Source organism: Panthera onca, chromosome A2 (assembly GCF_046562875.1).
Source record: "Panthera onca isolate mPanOnc1 chromosome A2, mPanOnc1 haplotype 2, whole genome shotgun sequence".
NCBI classification, from domain to species: Eukaryota; Metazoa; Chordata; class Mammalia; order Carnivora; family Felidae; genus Panthera; species Panthera onca.
Genome location: NC_138340.1, coordinates 152,778,992 through 152,801,224, shown reverse-complemented (window position 1 = coordinate 152,801,224; position 22,233 = coordinate 152,778,992). Strand labels below are relative to the sequence as shown.

Genomic DNA, 22,233 nt, shown 5'->3' with positions numbered 1-22,233 from the left:
AGGTGTTTATGAAAGATGGAATACATACTTAACTGTACAACACAATTATCCAAGGAGCTTGTTAAATGCAAATATTCAGCCTCTACCCTTAAAGAACCAGATTCGGTAGGTCAGAGGTGAGGACTAAGGATTAGCATTTCTTAAAAAAAAAAAAAAAAAAAAAATTCGGCTCCTCCTTAGCCGGCAGCCATGGCGGGTCAAGAGGATCTGGTGCAGCGGGAGATTGACCAAGACTGGGCGAACCGGGAGTACATTGAGGTCATCACCAGCAGCATCAAGAAAATGGCGGACTTTCTCAACTCGTTTATGTCTTGTCGTTCAAGACTTGCAACACTAAACGAGAAATTGACAGCCCTCGAACGGAGAATAGAGTACATTGAAGCACGGGTGACAAAAGGTGAGACCCACACCTAGAACTGTGCCATGCTACTGCTGGGAAGTTGCTTTACAGAACACAGGCCTACGTGGGAAAGACCCCAGCAGCCTCAGCTCCTTCCTCTCTCCTTAAAGAGCAACAGGGCTTATTCTTGTTTTTCTTTTTTCAAAAGCGTGGCCTTTGGGCTCTGCCGTGTACATCGGTGTGTGATGTGGCATGTGGGAAGAAGTCCAGGGGAACTCTTGGAAACAACATTAGGCATTTTACCTTTTAAAGTAACATTTTGTAGAACTGTTTGTCAACGTATTTGAGGCGTGCAGAGCCAGACGCCTGGGACTCTTTGTTAAGGTCCTCCCCACCTCCTTCTCTCTCTCTCTCTCTCTCTCTCTCTCTCTCTCTCTCTCACACACACACACACACACAAACACACACACGCAAGGCATACACACACTTTCCTTACAGCTCTCATTGCCTCTGCATTGGTTCTATAAACAGTCTTTGTCTCCTTTCCACCTTTGGTGGGGGGTGGGAGGCAGTCCTGTCTGAGACACTTATGCCCAGGCAAGGTAGCCACAAGAGAATGTTGTTGGTAACCCACCAGTTTCTTGTCGTTTTGGGGAGGTCAAGGTTAGGCCCCCACTTGGCTTGAAGGGACATTTTCAGAATTTTCTGTCACTTGGGGTGTCTTTGCCTCTCATATTTCCCTAATAAACTCCTCAACTTAAAAAAAAAATTCCCAAGTGGTTCTGATGTAGCGAGTCCAGGCTATATGAGTATATGTATAACAAAGAACAAAACAAAACAAAACACAAAACAAAAAAACAAAAACCAGGAAATAAAATTTCAGGAGTCTCTGCATATATGTGATTGGAGCCAAGATTATGAACGAGGTCATATATAGACAATGGGCAAAGTGAGAAGAGGAAGGGGCCAATGACTAAGACTGTTATAATTGTTTCAACAGTGATTTTCCTTTACATTACCAAAATCAGTGGAACTGGGCAATTGCAGCGGATACAAGTATTAACTCCTCTTGGTACGTGTAGTTTATTTTTCTTTCTCTGCCTTCCATTCCCCATGCTGCCCCCAGAGTTATCTTCCAAAAGCACTGATCTCGTGGTGCTTTTCCTCTGTTTCTAAACTTCACATAATTCCTCCTTTTATACAGTGAAGTTTCAACTCCTTGGCATGGTATGCAAGGTCCTTTATAATCTAGTCTCAACCTGCATTTCCAGAGCCAGATGCCGTTGTCTCCACCGTTAATTCTATGTGCCAGCCACTACGGGCTTGGCCTCTGCCGGACACATCATATATCTTTGTGCCTCTATAGTTCTTCTGCCTAAGATGTGCTGCCTCAGCTCTGTCTCTCTGCCTCTTAACTCACAGTTAGCTTTACAGAGGTAATTCATACGTGGTCACACAAATCCAGTGGCATTTCTACACATACCACTGGTTCATTCTGGTAATCAGCATTAAATTTGAATTGCAATGAAGAAAGCAGAAATATTTTTCTCATAAGTAGAAACTGTGTTTTAATGGAAGCCTACTCAATCTTGAAGGTCAAATTTAACTATTTTTATGTGTTTTCAGAGAGATACTGTTTATAGTTCTGGGGTAGAATTTACTCTTATCGTCATTATTCTATAATTAACTATTAAAGAGTCAGCCTCCTCTATTTGATTTTTAATTCCTAGGCAGCACAGACACTATTCTCTTCATATTTGAAACTTCTATAGCCTAGTGCTTCATACATGGCAGGTTTTCACTAAATGCTTGTTAGACTGAACTAGAAATCCTCAAATACAAGTTTTAAAAACCCCATAAGTAATAAACTCAGAAATATCACGTGCCTCAGTCCAGTCTACTAGTCGCAATTTAGCTAAATTTCAGCCAAAGAAGCAGAAAAGTCCCATTTTCTAATTCAAGATAATTTTAAATTATAAACTGATATAATTTTAACCTCCGGGTCATTACTCAGGACACCAAGTAGTACTCCTTGGAGGTGACTTTCATTATTATAAAAAGGAAATCAATGAGCTCCATTCAAAACAAATGAAAGATTATGCTCCAGGGAAGTTTCAAAATAATGAAAATAAAAAAGAGAGAGATTTACCAGTTTAGGTTCTGAGTAGGTGCCAAGACCGATGATAGGAATGCTGTTTCCATCACTTAGGGGTATACGGTGATTTGCAGCACTGAGGTTCATCCTGGAGAGAGTCTGGGTTTCACGTTTTTCAGAGTAATTCTGGACACTACTGGGAAAGTCTTTTTGTAAGGATATTTTAGGGCCTATTTAATGAAAGAAAGGAGAGTCAGAGGGAGGAGCAGTGGGAGGGAAGAGAGATTAGCAGATCTATTTCTCAACCTTTTTTTTTTTTTCCCCAGGTTGTTTTGAAAATCTGGAGATTGTCCTTTGAACTTTATCAGAGGCATGTAAATAACATAACCCATTGAGAGCTAATGCTTACTTCTCTACAAAGAAAAGAGGGAAAAGCCAAAAAGAAACAAGTCTGGTTGGCTTCTGCCAGTTAGGATGGTTTTGTGGGCAAGTGACAGGCCTGTCTCAAATTCTCCTAAACTATAAAAGACATTTATTGGTTTATATTTCTGAAAGCTTCAACATTAGGGCTAGCTTCAGGTGAGACTACAGCAGATTCCCAGGACTTGCCTGGAAATTCTGATGCAGCAGGACTTGGAAGGATTTTAAGATTGTATCACCTAGTTAAGTTTGGGAAACAGTGGGCCAGAGGAACAACTGGTCTTTTAACCAGTCTATCTCTCTGTCTCTTCATTCTCTCAGTCTCTCCTTATTGTTAAAAGATGGTGGCCCGTCCTAGGAGTGACGTGGTTCCAGAGACAGACTCAACAAAAGAGAGATTTTTACTTATGCCGTCACTCACACAGTAACCTAGAAAAGGTCTTTTTGGTCTCCACTACCTTTCTTGCTTCATGGATCTATCACTAAACTAATCATGATGGTCAAAGGACATAAAAGATTGATCACCCTCAGATAATTAGAAGCCATTTCTTTCTTTTTTTTTTTTTTTTAATTTATTTATTTCTTTTGAGAGAGAGAGAGAGGGAGAGAGAGAGAGAGAGAGACAGGGGAGGGGTAGAGAGAAAGGGAGAGAGAGAATCCCAAGCAGGCTCCATGCTGTCAGTGCAGAGCCTGATCCCATTAACTGTGACATCATGACCTGAGCTGAAATCAAGAGTGGGATGCTTAACCTACTGAGCCACCCAGGTGCCCCAGAAGTAATTTCTGAATGTGGAGCTGGAGTTAATCTCACCTGGGCAGAATCTGGAGATTGTTAAGAAAAAGGAAAGAAATAGCAGTTAGGGAAGCAACTAACAAATGTTTATTATAGTCTTCCTCCAAAGGATTGTGCTGTGTATAAAATGTGAGCCTTGGGGGTTTCGAAGATAACTGTGTTCAGGCTGGTAAAAGTATGCTGAAGTTTGCCTGTAACTCATTTGCCCTCTCTCCTGGACTTCCTTTCTTGCTTACATACACATGATCAGCCAGTGAATTTCAAGTAGGTTGGGGCAGCATGGAACACGGGCAATATTGGTCTTCAGTATCATTGGTAAATTGATCCAACAAATACTTATTGTACACCTTTGGGTGCTAAGACGTTGGTTTGCATATGTTGCTCTATATTTATTATTACTGACTTTTTTGGTCTTTAGCCCAATGAACACTTTGGATATTTAAATTCATGATTTTCATCTAATTTGGGACGTTTGGGGGCATTAGTTTTTCAAACATTCTTTTAGTTTCTTCTTCTCTTCTCCTTCGGGGCCTCCTGTTGTGTATATGTTGGTATACTTGATGGTATCTCCTAGGTGTCTTGAGCTTGGTTCATTTATTTTTGTCATTCTTTTCTCTTTTTTCTTCTTAAACTAGATGATCTCAATGAGTCTATCTTCAGGTACCCTAACTCTTCTGCCTGCTCAAATCTATAGTTGAAACCCTTGAGTTATTTTTCATTTCAATTATTGTGTTTTTAATCTCTAGAATTTGTTTGGTTCATTTTTACGATTTCTATTTCTTTACTGATGTTCTCTACATGGTGAAAGGTTGTTCTCCTGGATCCTTTGGTTCTTTCCCCATGATTTTCTTTTGCTCTTTAAGCATATCTAAGAGAATTGAGTTAATGTCTTTGTCTAGTAATTCCAATGCTCTGTGTCCTCATGGACACTCACAATTCCTTTTTTTTCCCCTGTGAGCAAGCCATATTTTCTTGTTCTTTGCATGTTCTGTAATTTTTTTGTTGAAAACTGGGTGTGTTGAATATCACAATGTGACAGTTCTGGAAATCAGCTACTTCCCCCTCCTCTGGTTCATTGGTGCTGTTTGCTTATGAGTTGTTAATGCTTGCTTATTTACTAACTTCTCTGAACGATTTTTGTTGAGTCCCTACCATTTGTTATGTGAAAGGTGTGTTCACCTAATTTAGCAGTCATGGTCACTTGGTGTTTTGACAGAGTTTTCTTCACTGCTCGGAGCAAAAAACCAAAAACTTCTGTCTTTGTAGGTTGGCTCCTTTGGGGCATGACTTCAATGCTTACCCATGCTGCTTATGATGCTGCCATAGCCTTTGTTTCCAGCTTGCACAGAGCCTGAAGGCCAGTCAGAGGTGAAAACTGAGGGTCTTGTCAGGCCTCTTTGACCATATGCTCAGCCTGACAGTATGTGTGGCCTTCTTGATTAACCAGCCCTGCAACTCCCTACCCTCACATATCTCCTTTCCCAACTTCTTTGCCAGGATTTTCAGTCTATTGGTTGTCCCAACTAACCCTAGGCTTCTACAGCCAAAACTTCTGTGCTTAAATGCATGCAGCAAAAACTTGAGCAGCCATCTTTGCCGTAGGAATGCTTTGAGTTAGGCAAAATAAAGGCAAGCCTTTGTGTGTTCCTTCAGGGAGCCACCGGACAGTCTGGGACCACAGTGATGATTCTTTGAGAATAAAAGCTCCATTGCGCTCTGTGGCACCAGCATCCTGCATCAAGAGTGTGGGCACAGTCCTCATGGCTGCCATGGATCAGATGTGGGGGATGGTGGGCAGGCCATTTAAACCACACAGTCCTCTCTCTTACTGCAAAAGCAGCAGCTGCTTTCTTCACTAAGCTTTCCCCTGGTTGTTTCAAGTTCTTGACTGGACTCCAGACTTCTGCAAAAAATGAGACTGTTTTTGCCAGCTGATTCGTTGTTTTTATAAAAGCACAGAGACCTGGAATCCCCTACTCTGCTACTTTCCTCTTTTCTTTTAAAAAAAAAATGTTTATTTATTTTTGAGAGAGAGAAGGCAAATGGAGCAAGGGGTCCGGAAGATCCGAATCTGTGGGGACAGCAGAGAGCCCAATGCGGGACTTGAGCTCACAAATCATGAGACCATGACCTGAGTTGAAGTTAGATGTTCAACTAACTGAGCCACCCAGATGCCCCACCTCTTTTCATTTTAAAAAATATGTATATTTTAATTTGTTTTGTGATTGGATTATTTCTATTGACTTATATTCAACTTTTTCCTCTTGTCTTCTTTCCTCCATTCTGCTACTGAGTGCATACAGTAAGTCCTTTGTTCTTTTTTTCTTAGACTTTATTTTTAGGGAAGTTTTAGGTCATAGCAAAGTTGAGCAGTGTGTAAGAGAGTTCCCATCCCCTGCCCTCATACATGCCCTGACTTCCCCCACTATCGACATCCCCCCACCAGAGTGGTACATTTGTTACAACCGATGAAACTGTTTTAACTATTACTATCCACCAAAGTCCATAGTTTGCATTAAGGTCACTGTTCACATGGTATTTTCTATGGATTTTGGAAGATGTTATAATGCCATCTATCTACCACACTAGTATCGCCCAGAATAGTTTGCCCTAAAGTTCCTGTGTTCTCCTTATTTATCCCTCTCTCCCTCCTAATCCCTGGCAACCACTCATCTTTTTACTGTCTCCAAAGTTTTGTCTTTTTTCAGAATATCGTATAGGTAGATTCATACAGATTTTCAAATTGGCTTCTTTCACTTAGTAAAATGCACATAATGTTGCTCTATGCCTTTCCATGGCTTGGTAGCTCTTTTTTTTTTTTTTTAGTGGTGAATTATAGTCCATTGTCTGGATGTACCATAGTTCTCTCTGTCTGCACCCTGCTGTCCACTTTCTGATTGGTGGGGCAGTGGTGGGGGGGTGGGGGGAGAGGTACTGAGAGACCCCAATAGTACATGAGTTCTGATCTTCTTTCTCCATCTGCTACTGTTTCTTTTTCAGACTCCTGAAATAACCTTCTTATACATATATTTCATGTTTTATAGTGGTATTCACTGGGAGAGGCATCCTACCCGGAACTAGAACCCTCACATCTTTCTTAAAATAATTTTAAGTTTTTTACACATATTGACTAAATTGAGGTGAATTTAAATTTTAGATTGCTTTTTTGTGTGAGAAATTTCTGAAGTTAGTCTTTATATATTGATATTTTCAAAATAAATTGACCTGACATAAAACAATTCTTATTTTTATTCAATAAAAGACTTGTGTATGAATTATTACTCTCTTTGCTGATATAAATTCACAAATAATTTTAATTATGACAATAATGAGATTATTTTTGAGTATTTACTATGCGCTTTTATGTATTGTCTCATTTAATTTTCACAACATAGCTTCTTATTAGAGCTAACGTAAATGACTGCTACTTTTTCTCTAATGGCAACTCTAACCATGCTCTGTTCCTTCTGCCTCCTAGTTAAAAATTATTACAATACCCCAATCACAGTATTTCTCCTGCTTGATGAAGGTACACATACACACAAATACCTGCATCTGCAAACCTTCCCCCAAATCACCTAACATAAGCCCGATTTCCTATTACAAGCCCTTTTCTCTCTCTCCCTCTTTTAAAATTTCTTTTCTTTTCTTTTCTTTTTTAAACTTTATTTATTTTGAGAGAGACAGAGACAGCACAAGTGGGGGAGGGTCAGAGAGAGGGAGAGAGAGAATCCCAAGCAGGCTCCCTGCTGCCAACACAGAGCCTGATGCAGGGCTCGAACCTACAAAGTCCTGAGATCATGACCTGAGCCAAAATCAAGAGTTGGACACTCAACCGACTGAACCAACCAGGCACCCCCAAATTTTTTCTTTTTTAATGTTTATTTATTTTTGAGAGAGAGAGAGAGAGTGCAAGCAGGGGAGGGGCAGAGAGAGAGGGAGACACAGAATCTGAAGCAGGCTCCAGGCTCTAAGCTGTCAGCACAGAGCCCGATGCAGGGCTGGAACTGAGCCGAAGTGAGCTTAAAGGACTGAGCCACCCAGGCACCCCTCTCTCTCCCTCTTAACAAGGCATCTCATGCCTCCCCACAGACTGCAGTCTTCTTGCTGCAGAAAGCTTATAAAACTAACTTCATTTGTTTACAGGTAAGTCCTTACTACTGGTCATTTAGATAAATTTTTAAATAGTCTTCCAAATCTTTTTTGTAACTTAAAACCTCAGAGCTTTGCTAAGCTAAATAACTGAATTTCAATAAATACCTGGACAATTTTCTAAACAGGACAAAATACTACAACATTAAGTATTACAAATAGGTTTATCTACTATTGACTTTGTATTACAGAGAAAAGATATTTGGATGTGTTAGTGCTACACTGGAAAATTGAAAAAGGCAATGCTTCTAGAAATTATAAAATATATTCACAAACTTGCAAATCTAAAGAATAATGGTATAACAGGCAGTTTCCTACTGTTTCTTACTTTTCACTAGAAATAAGGTTTCTAAGGATTAAGGAGTCTAATTAATATATGTAATTAAAGCTACTAGAAATAATAAGGGCAACATCTCTGTATCCCAGGAAAGTAGGTTATGTTTCCAGTAAGAGAAGGTCTGAGAAATGCAGATAACACTTTTTTTGTGTGGAGGGAAAAGAAAAAAATATTGTCCTAAGTGAGGCTGGTTGTTTATAGAGGAAAAACATAGGACAAAATTGTAATGCTAAAAAAAGAGTCGTAGAAGGTTTGCGGAAAAAGGAATCCTAGGAAAATAATTTTAGGTACAATCAAGCTAAGATTAAAATAAATTTAATGAAAAATGAGCTTTAATGTAAAAAGTACACTGATGGAACTTGTTTGGTTTTTCTTCTATTAAACCAAAATTTTCTTAGATAACAGGTCTGTTCTTAATAAGAAATTATAAACAAAGTTTCTTTACTGTTAGTGTAATCTGTCTGAGAAAGAAAGATTCTGTTTTTGTCTTTATCGCATTTTGGCTATTCAGAAAAACTAAATTCTTATTCAAGGAAAGCTAAGGTTTTTGCAGGTACAATCTACATTTGTTCTTGAAACCTTTTTGTTACTTTGGTTAAATAGATAATTATTCTTTTGCAAGTTTTTGTGATCCTATTTTAACCAAATGGTCCAGACCTCCTTATATTTTTGACAAAATTCCAAAAATTGAATTCTAAATGAAGTCTTTTTTACCTGGAATATTGTAGAGGACTTGTTAAAGTCATTAGGCTTATTTGCTGTGTAAATTACATGGGAAGCATTGCCAAATTAAGTAATACTAAGCCTTCTTTATATTGTATTTGCAAGACTGTGGCACATGTGGATGAAGTCCACATTCTGCTTCTGCAAAAATAGCCCCTCATTGCCAGACTTTTGCCATCCAGATGTCCTTGTAACATGGCAACAGTCTGCTCTTGAATAAGAAATTAAGATGATTAAACAATGGCTGTAAATTAAAGAACAGTGGGGGCTGTGGGAAACCCAAGATAGCTGCTTGGGTCTTCCTGGCTCCCTGACAAACCCCATTTTTTAGTTTTTGCATTCCTTCACCCACAACAGTGCATTTCAAATGACACAGGTTATAAACAGACATTGATGGGGAGACTTTTTTAATATTGCGAGAACAGTCTACCAGCAATGTCTGACCTGTCAGACAGGTCCTAATCTTGGAATCCTACATTCCACAATTCTGGAAAAGCTGTTTTTGTTCCCAGAAGCCTTAGATCTCCTCCCTCTGGACCTTTTGAACACCTTACAGCTGGACTACAACTGCCACTTAGTGTGTGTTATCAAGATGTTCTTGTTGTTTGTATGTTTTCTGGATGGATTGAAGCTTTTCCCTGCTGCAAGGTTGATGTTCTCATGGAGGCAAAAAAAAAAAAAAAAAAAAAAAAAAAACCAAAAACCTGTTAGAGAATGTGTTTCCCATTTGGGATTCACCTTCCATGATCTCCAGTGATCAAAGCACCCCCTTCACTAGGCAAATCATACGAACCGTAACAAAAGCTTGCAAACCTCTTGGAATTCTATCAGTATACAACCTTCTGCTGATCCCTTGTTGTCCTGTGCTAGTATGACTAGCTACTGTTAAGTCTCTAATGTCTTATGCTCAAGCCTGTGATCAACATGTAAAAAAAAGCCTTTCCAGATCACAATTCAAAGTCGGTCACAGTCTAGAGCTTGGTGGCTGGGTATTTCAGAAATGTCATCAGGGGAAGACAGCCCTAGAGCCCCAATGGAAGGGACTTTATCAAGTGCTCCTGACCACTGACACTGCTGTGAAACTAGAAGGTATTGAGCCTGGGGTACACGTCTCATGACTGAAAAAGTCTCCATCTCACACTTGGTCCTGTACAGGTGCTGGAGACCTCCAAATCTAACTGACAGGAAAGAAAAGGAGTGGACATAGAGGTAGACTGCTTCTGCCCAAGATGATGGAACAAGGCTTCATGCTTTAAACATGAAGGCCTTTCTCCTTTTTCTTTCCTTTACTCTGGCATTGGCCTATAAAGATAACACCCTCACCTTCTCTCCCAGGTCATTACTAATAGATGCTGACTTTTAGAATTTAGAAAAACCTATTATTTCAGGTTAGGAGAAGAATCTAATTGTGCCCCTAACTTTTCAAAAGCAAAATAAGAGATCTCATTCGTCAACTCCCCTCCCTGAATCTACACCGTTGAGCTAGAAAGGACCTAACAGGAGGTGTTCATGATTTAGGATTCACTCCTTTGGCAAGTCCCTACATCCCTGGTTAGGGATAAATATAATTAAGGCTATAATCAACAACATCTCTTTATGTCTTGAAATTATGGAAGAATCTGCTGCTAAGGCAATAATAGTCTGAAAAAGATCCTTAGACTCTCTGGCCAAACTTGTTCTGGGTAATCAGATAGCCCCTGATTATCCTTTAGCCGAGCAAGGAGATGTCTGTACAACAACTAACACCTTTTGCAGTACACGGATAAATACTTCACAACATGTGGAATTAGAAACCACTTAGCTACTTACATTGTCCAGGACCCTACAGGGACATTCAAATTTTTCCCCAGGATGGTTTAACTTTATATTTTATGATACTTTTAGTTGACTTCCTTTGGGGCTTGGAGCTCTTTTGTGTTTGTGTTTCTAAGTCATAGTATTAGTCATTATCCTAACGTGTATCTTTATTGTTATATTTAAACTGTTTGTAATATATATTTCCCCATGTTGTGCTGCAATTCAAAATGTCAAAGATTGTTCAGAGATTTAAAAGTACTCATCAGCCCTACACTTTGACAACAGAAAATGACACTTCAATTGATGTAGCCTAAAGTCCCTTTCCCTAAAAGGTTTCCTTGCCACTCAAATGTGGTCCAGGCTTAAAGATATATGAGGACAAGAGACTTCCCACTCTGAGGTACATTATGGACCCAGAGCAGGTACTAACCACTCTGGCAACACAATGGGGCCAACACCAAAGGACTGACCATTGATGCTGTCTTATTAAGAAAGATCTTGATCAAAGGGAGAAAATGTAAAAAGAGATTTCAACATGGAACAAGCAAGTCTCGCTAAAAGAATCTCTTTTAAAATAGGGTCAGGAGCACATAGTGAAGAAGAAGTAATGCATGGCTTTATCAGAGGAACCATGAACTGTTTGCCAACCACAAGCTCTCAGTCTGGAATTAACTCCTCCCTCACCATGACACCTGAATTATTCCTATTCTTCACCTTGAAAGGAGCCAACACAATTTGACAAATTTCAATCTATTTGCATATTAATTCAACCAATCCCAGTTGACCCAGTTTTAATTCTCATTTTGCATAACAGACCTGACTGAGAACTACTCTTATAAACTTTCACTTTTATAAACCTGCCCTCTCTTTGTTTTCTTCAGAACAAATTTAGGTTTCAACCTGAATCTGTGTTTCCTGAATTGCAATTCTAATTGCCCAAATAAATGCCTGTCTGCTTAAATTTTTAGTGCATTCTTTCTTGGCTCACACCTTTTTGCCGGAGATTTCATGAGAGATTTTTAGAAAGAGAAGATGATGATGGCAATGTAGTGTTTGAATCTCTCCAAATGTCCTCAGACTAGAGACAGAGAGCAAGTGGGGGAAAAAGAAAAAAGACAACAGATAACTTCAATAAAATGGTGACAAAGGAACCTCCACAAACCCTAGAACACCAGTAGGTGGGGCTTTATGCCTCCCCAAAATAGGATCATGTGTAACTCAGATTTAGTTTATGTAAAAGTTGTGCGTGGAACAGATGGAGAAGTTCTGCTGTCCAGAGAGTGTCCTCAGAACACAGAAAGGCCTCCAAAAATCTTGAGTCATCAAAGAGAACACCTACATCTGAGTGGAAGCCTCAGAAAGCAAATCTGAAAATAATCACTGAAACTGAGAAACAGAGGATCCAATGCGTGGGTAAATAGAAAAAGCCTATAAGTACTCCCTAAGGGCTGCAGGACAATTAGCATGTCTTGAGGCAGTATAAGTCTTTGAGGACTCCAGAAATATCCAGGAAAAACTCACCTGAATAAAGACAAAAACATATTTTGAGGAAAAGACTTCAGGCAGTAGAGTAAAATACTGAGAACAAGGGAGAAAAATGTTTAGCTCCTGGTGGGATGGACCAAAAGAAAGCAGCTCTCAGAACTGGAGAAATGGCTTCATGTAGAGATCATACTTTTGGATTCTTGATGGTAACAACAGAGGCACCCCCCAGCAGAGAAGTTAGGAAAACTATTCTGGCTTAATCCCACCCTCTACATAAACACCAAGAATCCTTCTCAGACCAAAAATACAAGAAAACACATCTTACTTAAATATGCACAACAGAAAAGGATATCAATCAAACCCCATGTAGAGATGTCAAAAGAAAACAAGACGAAAATGAAAGGCATAATATTAACATATACAAAAATCACACTAGAAAAGAAAATGTGATCACTCAGTATTTGAAAACTGTAAACCAATATTACCAAATGAGCTAAAATAAATGAAAACTACAACTTTCTACCTTAAGGTATTTTATATGTTTAAATACTCATAACAAAAATGTATGTTTTTTTTTCTATCTCTGGACGAATTGATTATAAAAACCATACAGAAAAATATCCAAGTAAGAATAGCCAAGAACAGTAATGAGGGGAACTAGTCTTAAAAGTTTTAAAAAAAGTGAACTTAAAAATATGGAAGAAAACTCTCCTATGTTCAAAATCCAAAGATAATAATAATAAAAATATGTGTACACATACACACACATTTAGGACATTAAATCAGATTAATATTCCTAATTAATGAACAGTTTTTAAAAACTGGAGAAGAGTAGCCACACAATAAGTTACTTAAAAAGTTGAGGGGCACCTGGGTGGCTCAGGTCATGATCTCACGGTTCATGGGTTTGAGCCCCACATTGAACTCTGTGTGGACAGCTCGGAGCCTGGAGCCTGCTTTGGATTCTGTGTCTCCCTCTCTCTCTGCCCCTCCCCTGCTCATGCTTTGTCTTTCAAAAATAAATAAACATTAAAACAAATTTTTTTTACTTGAATGTTCACATTAAAATAAGTTAAAATGGCCCTTAAACATGTTAAGAGTTGTTTGACCTCTCTCATAATAAGAGAAATGAATTAAAATGAAATATATATCAGACTGTAAAAAATTTTACCTTATTGGAGGGGCTATGGGAAAGCAGGGACTTTCATGGTTTGATGATAGGAATACAAGAGGGTACACCCTTATGGAGGGAAAATTGGCACTATAGAGTAAAATCAAATATGCGCTTATTCATTGATCCAGAAATCCCTACTCTAGGAATCTATCCATAAATACATTGGCAAAAGCATAAAATTATGTGTGTATAAGTATTCACTGTATAAATTATTCATATTTGCAAAACACTATAAAAGAATCCGAAAGAACCTCTTTGCAAGGACTATCTTGCTGGCCCTAGAGCTGAGTGTCTGATAGTCTCTTCCTCAGTTTTATTAAGCCAGCTACTTCTGGCTGATACTTAGACTATGACTTGTGTGGACATGAGCCTATTGCCATACTTTCCCTGCCAATAAATGTGATCTTTGTAGCAAGAGATATTGTTGCTTGGTAAATAATTGCAATAGACCAAGTATTCTGCAAATCTTCACCTTATGGAAGAAGTGATATGAGCAAGGAAGGCAAATCTGTGCCAAATGTCCATTTCATGGTCAGTTTTGATATCTGGAAGTATGAGTCTTCCTAATTTTTTCTTTTCCTAGATTATTTTGGCTATTCACTGCCTCTTGTAATTTCATATGCATGTGGCGTCCATTTGTATCATTTGTTGAAAAGACTTTCCTTTGGCTATTGATTTGCCTTTGTTCCTTTGTCAAAGATCAGCTGACCATGTCTATGCAGGTATATTTATGGGCTATATATTCTGTTATACTGATCTATTGTCTCATCAGTATCACACAGTTTACCCATAGATTAATTAATTATCCATAGATTTTGTTTTTTCATTCTCAAGTTGGTTAATATACAGTCTAGTCTTAGCTTCAGGAGTAGAACCCAGTGATTCATCACTTCATGTAACACCCAGTGCTCGTCCCAACAAGTGCCCTTCTTAATGTCCATCACCCATTTACCTCACACCCCTCATCAACTCACAGTTTGTTATCTGTATTTAAGTCTCTTATGGTTTGCCTCCCTCTCTGTTTTTATCTTATTTTTCCTTCCCTTCCTCTAATTCATCTGTTAAGTTTCTCAAATTCCACATACAAGTGAAGTCTTATGATATCTGTCTTTCTCTAACTTATTTCACTTAGCATCCATGTTCCATCCATGTTGTTGCAAATGGCAAGATTTTCATTCTTTTTCATCACTGAGTAGTATTCCACTGTGTGTGTGTATGTATATACATATACATATACATATACATATACATATACATATACATATACCACATCTTCTTAATCCATTTATCAGTTAATGGACATTTGGGCTCTTTTCATAATTTGGCTATTGTTAATAGTGCTGCTATAAACATTGGGGTGCATATGTCCCTTTGAATCAGCATTTTTGTATCTTTTGGATAAATTCCTAATAGTGCAATTGCTGGATCAAAACGTGGTTCTATTTTTAATTTTTTGAGGAACCTCCACACTGTTTTCCAGAGTGGCTGCACCAGTTTGCATTCCTACCAACAGTGCAAGAGGTTCTCCTTTCTCCACATCCTTACCAACATCTGTTTTTTCCTGAGCTGTTAATTTTAGCCACTCTGACTGGTGTGAGGTGGTATCTCGTTGTGGTTTTGATTTGTATTTCCCTGATGATGAGCGATGTTGAGCATCTTTTCATGTTTCTGTTTGCCATCTGGATGTCTTCTTTGGAAAAGTGTCTATTCAAGTCTTCTGCCCATTTCTTCACTGGAGTATTTATTTTTTGGGTGTTGAGTTTGTTAAGAATTAACTCTGCCTTTGATTTTTAAAATATATAGGTAGTTTATAAGATCAGACAAAAATTGTAATGTGAATTAGTAAAGTTTTATAAACACTTAGAAATGTGCAGGTTAAGTGGCTACAACTTTTTCAATTAACAGACGATTTGTAGAGCAGTTTTATGTTCACAGGAAAATGAGCATAAAGTACAGATCTCCCATGTACCTCCTTAAGCCTCTGCCCCCAGTTTTCCCAATGCAATTTGTTACAATTGAGCCAATATTAATACATTATTATTAACTAAAGTCATAGTTTACATTAGGGTTCACTCTGAGTTGTATATTCTATGGATTTTGACCAATGCATGATGACATGTATTCACCATTGCAGTATCCAACAGATTAGTTCCACTGCCCTAAAAATCCTCTGTGCTCCAACTATATTCATACCCCCTTTCACTCTCTGTGTGAACTTCTAGTAACCACTCATCTTTTATTGACTTTTTTTTACTGTTGCTATAGGTTTTCCATTTCCAAAATTCTATATTGTTGGAATCATACAGAACGTAGGCTTTTCCAATTGACTTTGTTAGCTGTGGGGAATGAGTTTAGGTAAAATTAGGTAAGGCAGGACAAATGCCTCAGTACAGGTAAAGTGGGAGGATAGGACAAAGGTATAGGAGGTAAACAAGATTAGGTATTCAGGGCAGAAATGCCCCCTACCTTAGTACAATAGCAGAATGCTGCTTTCACAGGAAGGAAGGACCAGGTAAACAGGGCTATAGACTGCTCTGGGGCAAAGTTGCCCAGAGAGGAGCTAACTAGCAAAAGAAAGGTGCCTTGTTGACCCTGAGGTAGCATGCTCTGTCTGTCTTGTCCCCTAGACCGCTTTAGGTAAACAGAGGAGGGACCTCATGTCTGCTGTAAACAACCTTCTGCCCAGGGCGCCAGGTTTTGTTTTGTATTGACCCAAACCCCTAACACAGCATATCTTCAAAACCCCCTTTGCCTCACGCCCATGAGTTAATGTTTATGATTTCATTGTCTCTTTGTGCACGTCCATCACCATGTTTTTAAGCCTTCTAATCCTAATAAAAACAGAACAAGGACCCTAACTCTGGGCTCTTATCTCCTCCTGGACATTAGCCTCTCTCACATTTTCAATCCTGCGCCCCTCTCTTTTGCTGGACAAGAGAGAACGTCAGACCCAGAGTCTACAATAGTTAGCAATATGCGTATGTGTTTGTGGCCTGATGGCTCATTTCTTTTTATCATTGGATAATTTGCCACTGTATGGATATACCAGTTTGTTTATCCATTCCATTAAAAAATTTTTTTTAATGTTTATTTTATTTTTGAGAGAGAGAGAGCATGAGCTGGGAAGCGGCAGAGAGAGAGGGAGACACAGAATCTGAAGCAGGCTCCAGGCTCTGAGCTGTCAGCACAGAGCCTGTCATGGGGCTCCAACCCACGAACTGTGAGATCATAACCTGAGCCGAAGTCAGACGTTTAACAGACTGAGCCACCCAGGTACCCCTATCCATTCCCTAATTGAAGGGCATCTTGGTTGCTTCTAATAGTAACTAAGAATAAAGGTATTATAAACATTCATGTGCAGGTTTTTGTGTGGCTATAAGCCTTGTCAGCATTTAGTGTAAAGTGTTTTGTATTTTAGTCGTTCTGACATATGTAATGGTATCTCATTGTTATTTTAATTTGAAATTCCCTAATGACATATGATGTTGGGCACCTTTTTATATGTTTATGTGCCATCGGTGAACCTTCTTTGGTGAGGTGTCTGTTCAGATATTTTGCCCAGTTTTCTTTTTCTTTTTCTTTTAAAATTTTTAAAGTTTATTTATTTTTGAGAGAGAGAGCATGAGCAGGGGAGATGCAGAGATGGAGGGAAATACAGAATCTGAAGCAGGCTCTAGGCTTTGAGCTGTCATCACAGAGCCAGATGTGGGGCCGGAACTCACAAACCATGAGATCAAGACCTGAACTGAAGTCAGAAGTTTAACCAACTGAGCCACCCAGGTGCCCTGATTTCCCCCAGTTTTAAATCGGGTTGTTTGTTTTTTTTATTGGCACATTTGAGTTCTTTGTATTATTTTGGATTGGATACCAATTCTTTATAAGATATGCATGGTGCAAATATTTTCTCCCAGTCTGTGGCTTATATTTTCTTTCTCTTAACCATGTCTTTCTTACAGCAGAAGTTTTTAAATTTTCATGAAGGCCCCTTAATGCATGTTTTTATTCGTGGGTCATACTTCTGGTATTGTATGAAGAAACCCATTGCCAAACTCAGAGCCACCTAGGTTTTCTCCTATGCTATAGCCTAGAAATTTTATAGTTTTGCAGTTACATTTATGTCCATAATCCATTTTGAGTTCATTTTTGTGAGCAGTATAAGAAAGGTTATCTCTTTCTTTCTTTCTTTCTTTCTTTCTTTCTTTCTTTCTTCATACCTACCTACCCACCCACGCACTCACCTACCTACCTACCTACCTACATACATAGCTTTCTAGTTGTTCCAGAACAATCTGTTGGCAAAAAAGCTTTTTTTTTTAATTTTTAACATTTATTCAGTTTTGAGAGACAGAGAGGGACAGACTGTGAGTGGGGGAGACACAGAGAGAGAGAGAGAGGGAGACAGAATATGGAAGCAGGCTCCAGGCTCCAAGCTGTCAGCATAGAGCCTGATGCGGGGCTCAAGCTCACTGACCACGAGTTCATGGCCTGAGCCAAAGTCAGACACTTAACCGACTGAGCCACCCAGGCATGCCAAAAAGAAATTCTTTGTTGATTTCGCGTTCCTTTGTCAAAGGTCAGAGTAGATCAATAATTCCATTGATCTATTTGTTTATTCTTTTGTCAGTACCTCACTGTCATGATTACTACAGCTTTAGAGTAACTTTTGAAATCAGATAGTATCAGTCCTCTAACTCTGTTCTTCTCTTTCAATATTATGTTGGCTATTCCAGATCTTTCTTCTTTGTTCTTCTTCAATATTGTGTTGGCTATGCTGAGTCTTTTGTCTTTTCATATAAATTTTAGAATTAGTTTGTTCATATCCACAAACTAACTTGCTGGGATTTTGACTAGAATTATGTTGAATCTGTAGGTCAAGTTGGTAAGAATGGACACCTTGACAATACTGAGTCTTCCTATCTGTGTAAATGGAATACTCTTCATTTATTTAGATCTTTTATTTCATTCATCAGTTTTGTAATTTTCCTCGTATAGATCTTGTACATATTATTTATTATTTTTGCACATATCCATATTTATGTATTTTATTTTTTACATGCTAATGAAAACATTACCATGTTTTAAAAATTAAATTCCAAGTATTCACTGCTGGTATATAAGAAAGCACTTGATGTCCGTGTATTAATTTTCTAGCCTACAACCTTGCCATAATTGGTTATTAGTTCCAGGAGATTTTTATTTCATTCTTTGAGATTTTCTACATAGACATTTATGTCATTTGCAAACAAAGAAAGTTTATTTCTTCCTTCACAATATGTATATCTTTTATTACCTTTTCTTGCCTTGTTATATTAGTTAGGACGACTTCCAGTAAGATGTTGAATAGGACTGATAAGAGAAGACCTCCTTGCCTTGTTCCAGATTTAATTAGGAAAACATCTAGTTTCTCACCATTAAATATTTGTTAGCTATAGGTTTGTGTAGACTTTTTTTTTTTTAATCAAGTTGAGGGATTTCTTCTACTCCTAGCTTGCTGAGGGTTTTTACCATGAATGGGTGTTGTAAATGCCTTTACTGAATCTATTATACATTTTCCTTTTTAGCCTGTTTATGTGATAGATTACATTAATTAATCTTTGAATATTGAACAAGTTTTGTATACCTGGAATAAAGCTCACATGGTCATGGTGTATAGTTTTTTACACATTATTGGATTCAAACTGCTAATATTTCGTTTAGGATTTTTGCATTAAAATTTGTGACATATATTGATCTGTAGTTTTCCTTTCTTGGAATGTCTTTGGTTTGGGAGTTAAGGTAATGCTGACCTCATTGAATGTGTTAGAAACTATTCACTCTGCTTCTGCTTTCTATAAGAGATTGTAGAGAATTGGTACAATTTCTTCATTAAATATTTGGTAGAATTTGCCACTGAAATCATCTGGGTCTAGGGCATCTAATCCCATGGCATCAGTAATGATGGTCTCTCTTTAATTTGGCAATTTGTCTCTTCTCTCTTTTTTGTCTGAGTAAACCTGGCTAGGGGGTTATCACTTTCATTGATTTTTTTTTTTTTTTAAAGAATCGGCATTTGGTTTCATTGATTTTCTCTATTGATTTCCTATTTTCAATTTCATTGATTTCTGCTGTCATTTTTATTGTATCTTTTAGTGTATTTATTTTCAATTTAATTTGCTCTTTATTCTCTAGTTTCCTAATGTAGAAGCTTAGATTTTGATTTTAGATCTTCCTTCTTTTCTAACATATGTGTTCAGTGCTCTAAATTTCCCTCAAAGCACTGCTCTTACTGTATCCCACAAATTTTGATAAGCTGTATTTTCATTTTCATTTATTTCAAGATATCTAAAAATTTCTTTTGAGATTTCTTTGATCCATGTGTTATTTCAAGTGTATTGTTTAATCTCCAAGTATCTGAGAGGTTTTCAATTACCTTTCTATTATTAGTTTCTAGTTTTTTTTCTAGTTTCTAATTCCATTGTAGTCTGAGAGCATATTTTGTGTAATTTTTATGTATTTAAGATCATTAAGGGTGCGGGGTGCCTGGGTGGCTCAGTCGGTTAAGCATCCAACTCTTGATTTCGGCTCAGATCATAATCACACAATTCGGGAGATCAAGCCCCATGCCTGGCTCTGCACTGACAGTGCAGAGCCTGCTTAGAATTCTCTCTCCCTCTTTCTCTGCCCCTTCCCTGCTTGTACACTCCCCCCGCCCCTCAAAATAAAGGGAAAAAATTATTATTAAGGTGTGTTTTGTGGCCCAGATGTGATCTCTCATGGTGAATGTTCCATATAAGCTTGAAAAGTATGTGCATTTTTCTGTTTTTGGATGACATATTCTATAGATGTTAATTAGATCCAGGTGGCTGATGGTTCTGTCAGCTCAGTTATATCCTTACTGATGGTCTGCCTTCTTCTCATTTTTGACAGAGGGGTGTTGAATTCTCCAAATATAATAGTGGATTCATCTATTTCTCCTTGAAGTTCTATCAGTTGCGCATCATGTATTTTGTGGCTTTTTTTAAAAAAACATTAGTCTAACTGTTGTCGGGTACACATACATAAGGAATTAAATTTTCTTGGAGAATCAGCCTTTCTACCATTATGAAATGCCTCCCTTTGCTCTGAAGTCTGCTTTGTCTGAAATCAATATAACTACTCTCACTTTCTTTTAATTTATGTCAGCTGCTATGTACCTCTATTCCTTTATTTTAATCTGTCTTTAAAATATATATATATATTTTTTAATCTGTCTTTAATCTGTATTTATATAGCCATTTATAAAGTGGCTCTTGTAGACAACGTATAGTTGTGTCTTGTGTGTGTGTATCTACTGTTAGAGTCTCTATCTTTTATTTATTAATTTATGTATTTATTTATTTATTATTAAATTCCACTTGTGTATTTAAACCACTATAGTTCGATTAATATCTGCCATATTTGTTACTATTTTCTGTTTGTTGTTCTTGTTCTTTGTTGGTTCTTTTTAAAATCTTCATTTATTTTTCTGCCTATTATGATTTTCATAGAGCATTTTATATAATTTCATTTTCTCTCTTTTATTAACTTGTCAAAATTCTCCTTTTTAAAAACTTTTTTATTGGTTACCTCTCATTTTGCAGTATAAATTAATCACTAATTCAAGTCCTCTGTCAAATAACACTATACCACTTTAGGAGCAGTGAAAATATCTTATAACAAAGTATTTCCAATTCCACCCTTTCAATCTTATAATATTGCTGCCATTCAGTTCACTTGTCTGTAAGCCCTAATCACCAAATACATTGTTGCTGTTATTATTTTGAACAGTGATCAAGAAGAATAAGAAAAATATCTTCTTTTACCTTCATTTATTCCTTCTCCACTTTTCTTTCTTACCTTATGTAGATCTGAATTTCTGACCTATATCATTTTTTTCTGGAGAATTATTTTATTTTCTTATTTAAAAATTTTTGTTATCTGAGTATAGTTCACACAGTGTTACGTTAGTTTCAGGTGTACATCATAGTGATTCAACATCTCTATATGTTATGCTTTAAGAATTTCTTTTAACTTTTCTTTTGAAATAGGTCTACTGGTAACAAATCTGATCAATTTTTGTTTGTCTGAGAAAGTCTTTAATTTTTCTTTATTTTTGAAGGACAGTTTCTCAGGGTACATAATTCTAGGTTGGTGGTTTTTTCTTTCAATGCTTTAACATCTCACTCCACTCTTTTCTTGCTTATATGATTCCTGAAGAGAAGTCCAGGGTAATTGTTATCCTTGCCTCTCTATAAGTAAAGTTTCCCTCTTTCCCATGCCCTGTGGCTTCTTTTAAGACTTTCTGTTTGTCTTTGATATTCTGCAGTTGAAATATGATATTCCTAAATATAGTACTTTTCTCTGAGCTTCCTAGATCTGTGCTTTGTTGTCTGTCATTACTTTGGGAAATTCTCAGTCATTGTTGCTTCGAGTACTTCTGTTTCTTATCTCTTCTCCATCTGGTATTTTCTTCCCACATGTGTTCTACTTCTTGTAAATTGTCCCATAGTTCTTGGATATTCTGTTCTTTCTTTCACTTTGCATTTTAGTTTGGGAAGTTTTGAGTGACATTTCGTCATGCTTACTGATTTTTTTCTTTGCCTGTGTCCAATCTATTGATGACCCCATGAAAGGCATTCTTCATTTCTGTTACAGTGTTTTTGAGTTCCAACATTTCCTTTGATTCCTTTTTAGGGTTTCCGTATGTTGTGACTTGGCTAAATTAACATGTGTTAAATAGAGCCTCCAGGTGTTAAATGGTGAGCCATAGTTCAACAGAAGAATGCAAGGGAAAGTGAAATAGAGTTTATTACTCACAGTTCCTAGAGGAGGAACATAGCATGCCTTGAGGGGCTACACAGGGAAGTCAAGGCAGACTACAGGCAGAGCAGTGCAGGACCTGGGGCATATGCCTTTATTA

The 22,233-nt window shown here is 37.6% G+C and overlaps 1 protein-coding gene and 1 pseudogene across 1 annotated transcript in view; one reads left to right on the top strand and one right to left on the bottom strand.

The window, feature by feature from the left end:
- Positions 1-2,694, bottom strand: part of AKR1D1 (aldo-keto reductase family 1 member D1) — a 42,782-nt gene extending 40,088 nt beyond the window's left edge. The window contains exon 1 of the mRNA XM_060633228.3: positions 2,490-2,694. Coding sequence (XP_060489211.2) covers positions 2,490-2,582 — 93 coding nt within the window. The 5' untranslated portion in view covers positions 2,583-2,694. The remainder of the gene's footprint in view (positions 1-2,489) is intronic.
- On the top strand, positions 188-1,023 carry LOC132679573 (putative protein BRICK1 pseudogene; annotated as a pseudogene).
- Positions 2,695-22,233: the final 19,539 nt, after the last annotated feature.